A 12,445-nucleotide genomic window follows, 5' to 3' on the forward strand; every position below is an offset into this window, starting at 1 on the left:
TGTCTCCTGATTGGCTGTTCGTTCTGGCGGGAGACTTGTTACCATGTCAAATAAGGTTTGTTACTTTGTGAAGCCTATAAATAGGTTAAAGACGCGCCACTTTCTCTGAGAGAGAATTGTGCTTATACCCTAACCGATTTGTTTGAACCTGACTGAGAGAAAAATAAAACAAACTGCTAATTTACCAGTTGACATCCTCTGAATATTTTTCAAGTACTACTCTGTAGAGTTATAAACAACTGGAAAGGGGAAACCTTTACCTTTATTTCAGTATTGAAATAAAGTGTTAAATAGTAACAAACAGGGATGATTATGGCATCCTGGGATTAATCATAAAGAATACAGTGGTACCTCATCTTACGAACGCCTCTTCTAACGAACTTTTCAAGATACCAACCCGGTGTTTTAAGATTTTTTTGCCTCTTCTTCCGAACTATTTTCACCTTACGAACCCAAGCCGCTGCTGCTGGGATGAAAGGGTTTCTTCCCCCCCCTTTTTTTTTTGAAGAAAGAAAAGGGAGGGGCGGCTTGGATAGATAAGTAGGCATCATTTTGGTGGGAAGGTCACAAGAGTTCCATGCGCTTTGGTATAAAGTCATGATGGCCATAAAAATGTCTTCAGACAACATTGGCTTCCTCCATTTAAATAACTAGGAGAACAGTGTGTTTGCAAGCACTGAAAGAGTATCTTTTTAAGAAAGAAAAGGGAGGGGCGGCTTGGAGGGGGAATAGACTCCATTTAAATAACTAGGAAAACAGCGTGTTTGCAAGCACTGAAAGAGTATCTTTTTAAGAAAGAAAAGGGAGGGGCGGCTTGGAGGGGGAATAGACTCCATTTAAATAACTAGGAAAACAGCGTGTTTGCAAGCACTGAAAGAGTATCTTTTTAAGAAAGAAAAGGGAGGGGCGGCTTGGAGGGGGAATAGACTCCATTTAAATAACTAGGAAAACAGCGTGTTTGCAAGCACTGAAAGAGTATCTTTTTAAGAAAGAAAAAGGAGGGGCGGCTTGGAGGGGGAATAGACTCCATTTAAATAACTAGGAAAACAGCGTGTTTGCAAGCACTGAAAGAGTATCTTTTTAAGAAAGAAAAGGGAGGGACGGCTTGGAGGGGGAAAAGACTCCATTTAAATAACTAGGAGAACAGCGTGTTTGCAAGCACTGAAAGAGTGTCTTTTTAAGAAAGAAAAGGGAGGGGTGGCTTGGAGGGGGAAAAGACTCCATTTAAATAACTAGGAGAACAGCGTGTTTGCAAGCACTGAAAGAGTGTCTTTTTAAGAAAGAAAAGGGAGGGGTGGCTTGGAGGGGGAAAAGACTCTATTTAAATAACTAGGAGAACAGCGTGTTTGCAAGCACTGAAAGAGTGTCTTTTTAAGAAAGAAAAGGGAGGGGTGGCTTGGAGGGGGAATAGACTCCATTTAAATAACTAGGAGAACAGCGTGTTTGCACTGAGTGTCTTTTTAAGAAAGAAAAGGGAGGGGTGCCCCCCTTGCCTTTCTTCCTTCCCACTCACCCTTTAGCCTAGCCTTGCTTCTTCCACCCGCCCCCTTTAGCTGCTCCTCCCTGCCCTCTGTTCGCCTCCCTTCTAAAGTTTGGGATTTTCCTGAAGGATTTGCACGCATTATTTGCTTTTACATTGATTCCTATGGGAAACATTGTTTCATCTTACGAACTTTTCACCTTACGAACCTCCTCCTGGAACCAATTAAGTTTGTATGATGAGGTACCACTGTACCATGATTTTCATGTTTGCTTTTGCAAACTGCCAGGGGGTTAATTTGTGTGCCCCCCGTCTCCTCCACCCACTCCGAACAAGGACAAATTTTTGTATGATCTACTTACTGTAGCTGCACTTCTCTTTTCCCTTGGTTTCAGACTTCGATAAGCGTGTTAATGATAACAAGACTGCTGCTGAGGAAGCTCTTAGGAAAATTCCTGCCATTACCCAGACCATTACGGATGCAAACAGTAAGACCCGCCAAGCAGAACTGACGCTAGGCAATGCAGCTGCAGATGCCAGAGAAGCAAAAAACAAAGCCGATGAAGCCGAGAGAATCGCTACATCTGTAAATAATGTAAGTTGTAGAGAAAATATATATTAGTAGCAGAATTCTGAGTCATTCAACAAGCAGTGTCTTCCCCAATCCTTGGCCAATTTGTGTTGTTTATGAACCCAGGCCTCTATAGTTCTCTTGGAGAATGCAAAGCCTATTAGTAAGACTGTTGCCTAGTTCTTCCTGGAAGAAAACCTATGTAGTCCAGCCACATCAGCTGAGCAGTTAAGAGAATTTCTGTAGCCCATAAGTCAAGTCACCATGTATAAGGCAAAGATTACTGTAAGATGCTCTGATCCAATGCTTTCAAGATTTACAAATGGGACCAAGAGGACCTTTGTGATGAAATGTCACTTTTGCTGGCAATTTTGGATTGCCTGGACTAAATACTGTAGCTTGAGGTCTTTCATAAATGTTCTTTTGGCATTCATAAGACTGTTAAATTAATTAAAGAATCTGTTAAGAGCAAATGCATATGGATCTCTGTTGAAACAAGTAAACAGTCCTCTGTGTTGCTTGGCTTTTGGTGTCTAATTTTCTAATCTTGGAATATGTTCAGTATCTTCAAGAATTTGATTTTTGCCAATCCTAGAATGCTAGTGCCACAAAGGAGATTGCAGACAACACCTTTAAGACTGTTACCGAGTTGGACAAAGAAGTTGATGACATGCTAAAGCAATTGACAGAAGCAGAGAAAGAATTAAATAAGAAGCAACAAAGTGCTGATCAAGATATGATGATGGCAGGAATGGTAAGTAATTATGATTGCTAAAAAAACCCATTTGGCTGATTCTCATCCATTATAGAGATCACAATATGCTACTCTCAATCTTTTTAACTAGATAAAATACATATGTTGTCATAAGATTGCAAAACTCCTCTTACCACTGAAATCACATAACATTCCTCCTTTGGCTATCTTGTTCCTGATGACATTTGCCATCTGATGGAAATGATATGAGATCAAGCATCAATGAGAGAAAGTTGATATTAGTGTGATCATTATTCAATGATTTTAACAGGGCGCTTGTAAAAGTGGGTCTCACAATTCAATCTCTAAGTTTGGTAGTAGGACGTGGCATCATTCCACATAGCTATATGTTCACCCATGAGTCATTCTTTTATGTTTAATGTTACAGGCTACACAAGCAGCTCAGGAAGCAGAAGATAATGCAAAGAAAGCTAAGAGCTCTGTGAACAATTTGCTGAACATGATCAATGACCTTCTTGAAAAATTAGGTATATATTTCTCTCTCTCTCTCTCTCTCTCTCTCTCTCTCTCTCTCTCTCTCTCTCTCTCTCTCTCTCTCTTTATATATATATCACATGTTTTTGCTGAATTTTTAAAATTAATACCAGGGTGATCAGCTGATGATTTGCTAGAAAATTCTGCCCTAAATGAGTCAGATTATTACCTTTGGCTATTCTTCAAGATGTTTTGATCCTCAATAGCGGCCTGGCCTTTGGGAGCAAGGGTTGGGCGTCGCCTTCCCACAACTTTGGAGATAAACCCTGCCTTGCGCCCTCCTCCTCTGCCCGGCTCTCTCCACCCCGCCCCACGGGCGTCCTTCTAGTTCCTCAAATGGGCCTTTCTGCAGTCCCTCACACCTTTTCCGTTGTTTTCTTCTTCCTCGGCGGTTGGCAGGGAGGCATCGGGAAGGGTCCGCGGAGATGGAAGGTAGGAGGAATTAAAGCCCGCTGCTTTGGGTGCCTTGAAGGGACTCCCTCAGATTCCCTTTTGCCTGCCGCCGCCACTGAAAACTTTCAAGGAGGGTGGAAGCCCCAGCTTCCTGCACATGTCAATCCACCCATGAGGCTCCCTCCGGGCAGCCTCTGCTGTCTCTCTCCTCCCCCCCCCTCCCCGGTCTCCTCTACCCACTCCAAACAAGAATCAGAATGCCGGCAGGTGAATTTTTGGATGGGTTTGCATGCATTATTCGCTTTTACTTTGCCTCTACTTACGAACTTTTCTACTTACGAGCCTGACCACGGAACGAATTGAGTTCGTAAGTAGAGGTACCACTGTATTTCGTTTATCATATATTTTGATCTGCTTTTCTAAAGAGAAAAATAAATTTTATTTGAGTATCACAAGCTTTCTAGAACTCTAGAAGTTTTAAAAATCCTAAACAGATCTTTTCTCCAAAATTTCAAACATTCTAGAATAGAATCTAAAAGGTCAAAGTAATGAAATGTAGGGTTGGGTAGCGAATTTCCTGCCAAGCATCTCAAGGTAATACAAGTAGTGTAGTTTGCTGCATAGCTTCCGGTATCCTGATGGCTGTTCTGCAAAATTAAAATATAATATGAGAGATAAACTTTAGGGAGTGGCGCGGTGGACTAGAGGTAGCACTATCTCCTCACAACGAGTAGGCTGTGAGTTCACTCCTAAATAGCAACAGATATTTCTCTCTTTGGACACAGTGAGCTGTTATCTGCTGCGAACTCCACATAGGCATCAGGAAAGGCATCCAGCCAGTAAACGCTCAGCTCCATTCAGTCAACCCAACTCCACTCCCATGCAAGGGAGTCTTAAAAGAAAAAAAAATTAGAGAGAAACCTTAATGGTGAAATGTTGATAGTGAGCAAGAAACTGCATTAAGTTCTTGTAAAAAGAAAAATGTACATACATATGTAGGTAAAAAAAATATATGCTAAAGCACAGATTAAATAAACATCACTTTGTAATATAAATATTCACAGTGTGAAGATTTACAAATTCTACAAAATGTAAATTTCCAAGGAGGCATTTAAAAAACAAAACAAAAAAAACCTTTCAATTGAGTGAATGGCCCAGTACAAATATCACTATACATTTTGATTTACAGACTTCTTGCCCCCCAGATGAGAATTTCACAATTGGAATGCAAAGTTAAAGAAAATGTTCCCTTCTAGTGTACTTTAGCAAGCTAGGGTGATTTTATTGTTTCTTCAAAAAAAAAACCAACCCCCACAACAACAACAAGCTTAGCAAAAGGCCATTCAATGTTAGAGATTCTGTCTTTCTCTCCAACCTGATAATCAGAAATAACTTTTTGTAATAGATTGAGAGGGCTTCTTCCTAACTTTTTACTTTTCTCTCTCTGCAGCACGAGTGGAACCTGTGGACCAGAGTCAGCTGAGCACCATTGAAGATACTTTAAACGCTGCAAAAAATCAGATGAAGGATAGCGATCTAGATCGGAAAGTATCTGAACTAGAGAAAGCAGCTGAAAAGCAAGCTAGCGCCATCAATGAATACAACAGGGACATCAACACCATTTTGAAAGACATTAACAATCTAGAGGACATCAAGAAGACCTTGCCAAGTGGCTGTTTCAATACCCCATCCATTGAAAAACCCTAAGGGTGTACCAAGGGCAGGGGCGGCATTCCCTCAATGACTGGTGAAACAGTTTTGGCTGTGGAGTGCCTTAATTCCTAGATGATGTTCTTCAGGACCTTGACCTCATCTCCCACACAGTTCAGTCGCTCATCCTTTCCTGGTTTGGGGGTTGGGAAGGGGAATGCAAGTTTATATGAACTTAAAAAGCAATTTAATTGCCAGCCTTGGGGCATCAGAAAGTTATCAAGACATACACTCTATATGCTACTTTGCTCAAACACTCTACATTCTTTTTTTCTCAGAAATTTTTAAATTTTAATTCACAGTATGATGGACTTTGTACCGAGAACTGAAGTAAAGGGAGGGCACAAACACAGGCTCTTTTTTTTTTCCCCATTCCCTTTTCCATTCCTGCATCTCCCGCCCTCCTACAAGTTGTTGTTGATCTATGAAGGAAACGGTTTGGCTACCAGAGTATTAAATAGCAATGGCCAGGATAACCACCCATTCCGAGAAATGCAGGTGGGATTTCAGAATCTGCATTCTCCCGCTAAGAAGGAGAAAGGGTTTATTCTTAAACTAGTAGCCCCTGAACACTTTGGTGGCCAGCTGCCAGCTTTTAAAGAACCATTATAGTGTGCAATATGTATATGTATATCGCGTTTCTGAGACAGTTCTCAGAAAGGCCTTTAAGGAGTCATGAGGAAGGAGTGGTATGTTATTAGTTTTCCATGGTGCTAAAGCTTGGCCTGTAAGGGGGGCACGCATTGGGGCCTGTAAGGATAAAGTCAGGTGCTTCAGTTTTAATTGGAAAAAAACTGCTTCTGGCCAGAATTGTTCCTGTCCCTGGATTAAGATGGACAGATTTTTTCTCTCTCTCTCTTAAAAATGAAAAAGAGATTTTAACATTTCTGTTTGCGGTCCCCCCGCAAACAGGGGGGTTTGGGGGGGGCGAGGTGAAGAAATTTATTCAAAAAGAACTTTACTTGCTAGGTTTCCCTACAAAATATTAAACGGTTGTAACTTTATCTGGTCAAGACAAGCCCAAAGGGTTTTGCAGTTCTCTTTATATAAAGTCAGAAAGGATTTTGCCATGAAGAGTATGTCTTTTGCCTGAAAGTACTGAATCCCAATAAAGTTTAGGCGCTCTTTCTTTCCCCCCCCCCCTGGCAAAACAAGAAAAATGGTCAGGCCTCATTCTAGGGACAAATATTTAGAAGCTGCAGTATTGACCAGCTGAGTTGATTGCAACTCAGTATGAATGTCTGTCCTGTTTAGAAGTTTTGCCCCTTTTTTCTATTTTGGGAAAGCTTTGTAGGTGGAAAGTGGCTTTCTTCCTAATCTCTTGAACATCACCTTGAACTAGAGGAAATTGTGTCAGCCGCCCTTGTTTCCTCGTTAGTGTGGTTTGATGCTTCCACCCATCCCCGCCTTTGGAGAACTGTGTACCAAGCCTTCAACACTATGCAACTTTGTATGTTTGCGTAGAGGGGAAGATTTTTTTTTATTATCTGACACACACTGGTGCTATTAATTATTTCAAAGTTATATTTTTGTGTGAATGTGGGGGTTTTGTGTCTTTTGTTTCCAATCATGGCTATTTGTGTGGGGACATCTGTTTCTCTCTCCTCTTCCCCTGTGTAAATATAATTGGTCTTGTTTCTAGAGAGGAACAGTTCCCTTCACTTCTTCATAATTAACACCTACTTACTCCCTTCCCTCCTTCCTCTTGAAGTGCCTTGCAGGGGGTGGCCACAGTGGTGAAGCATTCCCTCTGCTCAGACCTGCCCCATTGCATTCCCGTGCTGGCCTTTAATATGTTCTGTGATACTAACTTCAGATTTTTAATTTTTTTTAAAAAAAAATTGCCCTGTATATTCCCCGGAGGGCCAACTTCTTGCCCGTCTCTTTTAAAATCAGCACTGATGCCCAAAGGATTTGGGGGCCCTGTCACTCATGAAGTGATACTTTGGCCGCTGAGATTCTACATGGTGCAAAATAGGAAGCGAATCTGGATTTGTCTCCCCTTTTTATAGCGGGAGCAAAATATCACTTGAATTCCAAAGCTTCTCTGGATTGTCTTGTTGGTTTCTATTAACAATTTGAATTGATTCTGATGTTATGGCTATGAGCGTCTTGCTAGGCTTCTGTAGAAAATATAATATCGCTCTGCTTTTCACAGAGAAATCTTCCCCCAGTGAAGACAATCATGTCAGGGAACAGGTTGAACTCTATATCCCTTCCTCCCAGGCACACCATATATCTACACAGAAGGAAAACAAGAATGGTTTATAAGCACATGAGCTCTTTGTTTATTTCTGGAACTGGTATCGGGTATACACAGTCACACCACTATACTGAGGATGAGATTATTGCTGTAGGCCCGCTAGTAAATTTTGAGCTCAGTTTTCAACATGTTCCTTCGTGTAGAAAAATCAAAGTTCAGCTTTGGTTTATGTTTTCCTAGTGCCTTCAATTCTAACAGTTCACCCAAACTGTACCTGTAGCCTCCTTGCATTTATACATGAAGCAGTTAATCAAAAAGTGACACCAGTGGTTTTCATTTGACCAAGCCAGTCATATGGCTGCATTCTAACAGTATCACCTGCCAAAAAAAAGAGAAAAGAATATATATATATAAATATATTAAAGTAAGTAAAAACATTGAATTCAAATTGTGTGCCTCTGGCCTTTTCATTGCCTTTCTAGCATTTTCCCTTTTCTCTCTCCCTTAAAAAAAAACAAATTGGTTTTAAGTAACAGATGTTGTTTTATTTTTTAAATAAATGAGACTTTATATGGAATCTCTTAATTACAAATACTGTGTTAATAATAGCCATTATCACATTTGTATAGGTCCAAGTTATTACTTTGCATAACAAAATAATGCAACAGCTGCTCACAGAAACATAAAAATAGGTGCCACAGGAAACACCTCCTGAAGAACTCCCCTCAACACACACACACACACATCTGTGAGCACCTCTTGTATGTGCCTTCACTCCCTTTTCTTTCTTTATTTTTGCTTTCAACCTCTGGTCTTGCTGTTTGGGAGCAGTGAACAAAAACAACAAAAATGCAACACTTGGCAGTTTTTGTATAAAACAGTATTTCTTATTTATAATAAAGTCTGAATATTTGTAACCCCTCATATTCTGTATTCTTGAGTGTTCATTTGGAAAGTCAATTTTAATACATCGAAATGCATTGGTGGTCTTCTGGGATGGGATAAGGGCCCATTTTGCCACTGGGCAAATGAAGCAACAGATTGTTGGCAACAGATTCTGTAGAGGAGAATAGGGCGCTCGTAGCTGTTTCTTCTTAAGTCCCTGGTTGCTTCTATTCTCGGTAATCAGAGTCCTGGTTGGGTCAGATAGGGGTTTGACCAGGGATGAAATGCTCCCAGTTTCCTCATGCCTGTCGGTCATCGGAGAGCTGGTCACGAAGGCAGCGCGAGGCTATGCGCACCTGCCCAGACGTCGCCATTTGGGTTATTTTACCCACAAAACGCAGAGGATAAAGGAACCCAAATGGCTGCCTTCATAACGGCTCTCCGACAACCGACAGGCACAAGTGAACCAAGAGCATCTCACCCCCTGGATTTGACTACATCACACTTGTTGTGGTTTGCCCTTGATTGAGATATTCCATCTTAACTGCTGGGGTATCTCCTCCTCCTGACCCAAATTGACCTCTCCCTTCTATAAGAGAGATATTTTCCCTCCACAGTCTGCTTTTTTCCTTCCTTCCAATAGGGAAAATTTAATTCAATGGAACCTCCAGGAAGAGGTAGAGCAGATTATGTTGATTTTGTAGGAGGTTTTCACAACGGCTCCCTGGGCAGACATTGGTCTGTTTTTCAAAATGAAACTCAGTCCTGGTTCTCTTTTTCAACAAAGGCATAACCCTGTAGCCATTTCTGCCTTTTTAACCTTTATTGGGAGGGGCTTTTTAATTTTAAGCCTCTGATGAAGCGTTTTGTAGAAAGCTTACTCATATTCCCCAATGTTTCTATCATTTCTGTCTTATCTAAGGTAAAGACCTGGCTCCATGCTTATTGTGTCTTTTACCCACCACCTCCGCTTCCCACCAACCACGCAAAGAGAGAAAATAACCTTTTTGGCATCTGTGATGTCAAGCCAGTATCTTCAAAAGAGAAACTCCTATTTTTTTCATAGGGACACAGTCGTTATTTGCCCATATACAGTGATACCTCATCTTACAAATGCCTCATCATATAGACTTTTCGAGATACAAACCCGGGGTTTAAGATTTTTTTGCCTCTTCTTACAAACTATTTTCAACTTACAAACCCACCACCGCCGCTGGGATGCCCCACCTCTGGACTTCCGTTGCCAGCGAAGCACCCATTTTTGCGCTGCTGGGATTCCCCTGAGGCTCCCCTCCATGGGAAACCCCACCTCTGGACTTCCGTGTTTTTGTGATGTTGCAGGGAAATCCCAGCAGGGAAATCCCAGCAATGCAAAAACGGGCGCTTCGCTGGCAACGGAAGTTCGGAGGTGGGGTTTCCCAGCGAGGGGAGCCTCAGTGAAATCGCAGCATCGCAAAAACACAGAAGTCCGGAGGTGGGATTTCCCATGGAGGGGAGCCTCAGGGGAATCCTAGCAGCGCAAAAACGGGTGCTTCGGCTGGCAAAAGGGGTGAATTTTGGCCTTGCATGCATTAATCGCTTTTCCATTGATTCCTATGGGAAATATTGTTTCGTCTTACAAACTTTTCATCTTAAGAACCTCGTCCCGGAACCAATTAAGTTTGTAAGACAAGGTATCACTGTACTTGGTCAGGTTTGATTTCAGCCTTCCACTTGAGTCAAGACATTTACTTTCTCCCAATTTCTGTGAATCAGGTTTTCATATCTGGGATGTCTGTCATGGTCTCACTTTTCTATTCAAGTTGTTCATTTCCCTCACCACTGTCAACTAAGGCTACATTACTATTACTATTAGTTTTTGTCATTTTTCTTATCACCCATCTCCTCCCACTTATGACTGTTTGTTTGACTGTAACTTGTTGCTTGTATCCTTATGAATTATATTACTATTGATTGTTTCCTGGTTGCTTATTTGTACTGTATGACAATCATTAAGTGTTGTACCTCATGATTCTTGACAAATATATATTTTATTTTATGCACACTAAGAGCATATGTGCAAAGACAAATTCCTTGTGTGTCTAATCCCACTTGGCGAATAAAGAATTCCATTCTATTCTATCTATCAGTAAAAGGAAATCCTTCAGAGGAATCCCCAACAATAGTCCTAGTGTTTCCTTATCGGTAAATGGGCACAATTCAGAATAAGGAAACGCCTCTAAATATCTAGGACTAATTTCCCATGCAGAAGGGGAAGGCACAGCCACAGAGATTGTGTGACATTATGAATCAACTCTTCAAGTCTTTTACCATTCTTGGGATACCTGGTTTGTTTCTGCTGCAATAAAACTCATTTTAGCAAAGACATCTGTGCAATTCCTTTATCAAATGCTATTTATTCCACCTTTTTTTAATTATTGGATTTAATTTAATTTTTTAATGATTGGATCTGTCATATATTGTTCACTATTGTTGTGAGCCACCCCAAGTCTTTGGAGAGGGGTGGCATACAAATCTAATATATTATTATTATTATTATTATTATTATTATTATTATTAATATTATTATTCTAGGGATGAATATCTTCAGCCCACATTTCCTAAAAAATATTCAACTGCCTTCATCAGTGCCTTACGTTGATCTTCATATGAGAGCAATAGCAATAGCACTTAGACTTATATACCACTTTATAGCGCTCTGCTTTACAACAAATTACAGAGTCAGCATATTGCCACCAAAATCTGGGTCCTCATTTTACCATGTTTGTTTAAAATTGATCAAGGCTTGGCATTAACCCCATATGTGTTAGCTGACTCCTCTATCAAAAAATGGAGAGGAAGTTAAGGAAAAGCTGTGCCATTATGGTGTCTGTATTCCTATATTAATGACAATGAGACAATGAGCTGATTAGGAAGAACCTCAGACAACAAATACTTGATGAGCATCAAAGTGAAAGCAGCCTAGCTCCTACTATCATCATAGTCGGGACCCAGGGGAAGAGCCTTCTCTGTGGCGGCCCCGACCCTCTGGAATCAACTCCCCCCAGAGATCAGGACTGCCCCCACTCTGCTTGCCTTTCGCAAACTCCTTAAAACCCACCTCTGCCGTCAGGCATGGGGAAATTGATTCCCCCGGGGTGCTCCGTTTTATGCATGGTTTGTCTGAGATGTATGACTGTTTTATATTAAGGGTTTTAAATTGTTTTTTTAAAACTATTGGATTTGTACTGTGTTCTGTTGTGAGCCGCTCCGAGTCTCCGGAGAGGGGCAGCATACAAATCTAAATAATAATAATAATAATAATAATAATAATAATAATAATAATAATAGAGTACCAAGTTACCATCATAACACTGTTAAACATCTTAATCTGACCATCATACTAAAATTATGAAGGACTTAAAAGCTTTATATACAATGATACTTTCAATGAAGCTTTAATATCCTTGATCTCAGGAGTCAAAGTAGTTGCTTGAACTAAGAAAGTTTCACCTTGTGCGGGCTGTATTCAATATATCTTTTATCCCATTGTCTTTTATTAAACTTGTTGTATAGTTTATATTCTTTGATTCCCATGTTTTATAGTAGATTTGTCTAGTCAATGACCAAAGTCTATGGAGAGAGGCGGCATAAAAATATAATAATAATAATAATAATAATAATAATAATAATAATAATAATAATAATAATAAAGTAAGACACTTTGACTTTGAATTTTAACAGCAATGCCACTTAAGAGTAATATATTGCTTCATAGAACTTTACAGCATTTTTAAGCAGTTTACAGAGTCAGCATATTGCCGCCAACAATCTAGATGGCAAACCTATGGTATGTGTGCCACAGAGCCCTCTGAGGGCACCCGAGCCATCACCTAGCTCAGCTTCACTGTGGATATGTGCCTGCTTCCTGTCAGCCAGCTGATTTGGGGGTATCTGCCATGCATGCGCATAAAG

The 12,445-nt window shown here is 40.6% G+C and overlaps 1 protein-coding gene across 1 annotated transcript in view; it reads left to right on the forward strand.

The window, feature by feature from the left end:
• Nucleotides 1-8,530, forward strand: part of LAMC1 (laminin subunit gamma 1) — a 200,949-nt gene extending 192,419 nt beyond the window's left edge. The window contains exons 25-28 of the mRNA XM_070746294.1: nucleotides 1,876-2,075; nucleotides 2,647-2,805; nucleotides 3,194-3,293; nucleotides 5,144-8,530. Of these exons, the coding sequence (XP_070602395.1) occupies nucleotides 1,876-2,075; nucleotides 2,647-2,805; nucleotides 3,194-3,293; nucleotides 5,144-5,400 (716 nt within the window). The 3' untranslated portion in view covers nucleotides 5,401-8,530. The remainder of the gene's footprint in view (nucleotides 1-1,875; nucleotides 2,076-2,646; nucleotides 2,806-3,193; nucleotides 3,294-5,143) is intronic.
• Nucleotides 8,531-12,445: the final 3,915 nt, after the last annotated feature.

This window comes from Erythrolamprus reginae, chromosome 3, assembly GCF_031021105.1.
Source record: "Erythrolamprus reginae isolate rEryReg1 chromosome 3, rEryReg1.hap1, whole genome shotgun sequence".
NCBI lineage: Eukaryota > Metazoa > Chordata > Lepidosauria > Squamata > Dipsadidae > Erythrolamprus > Erythrolamprus reginae.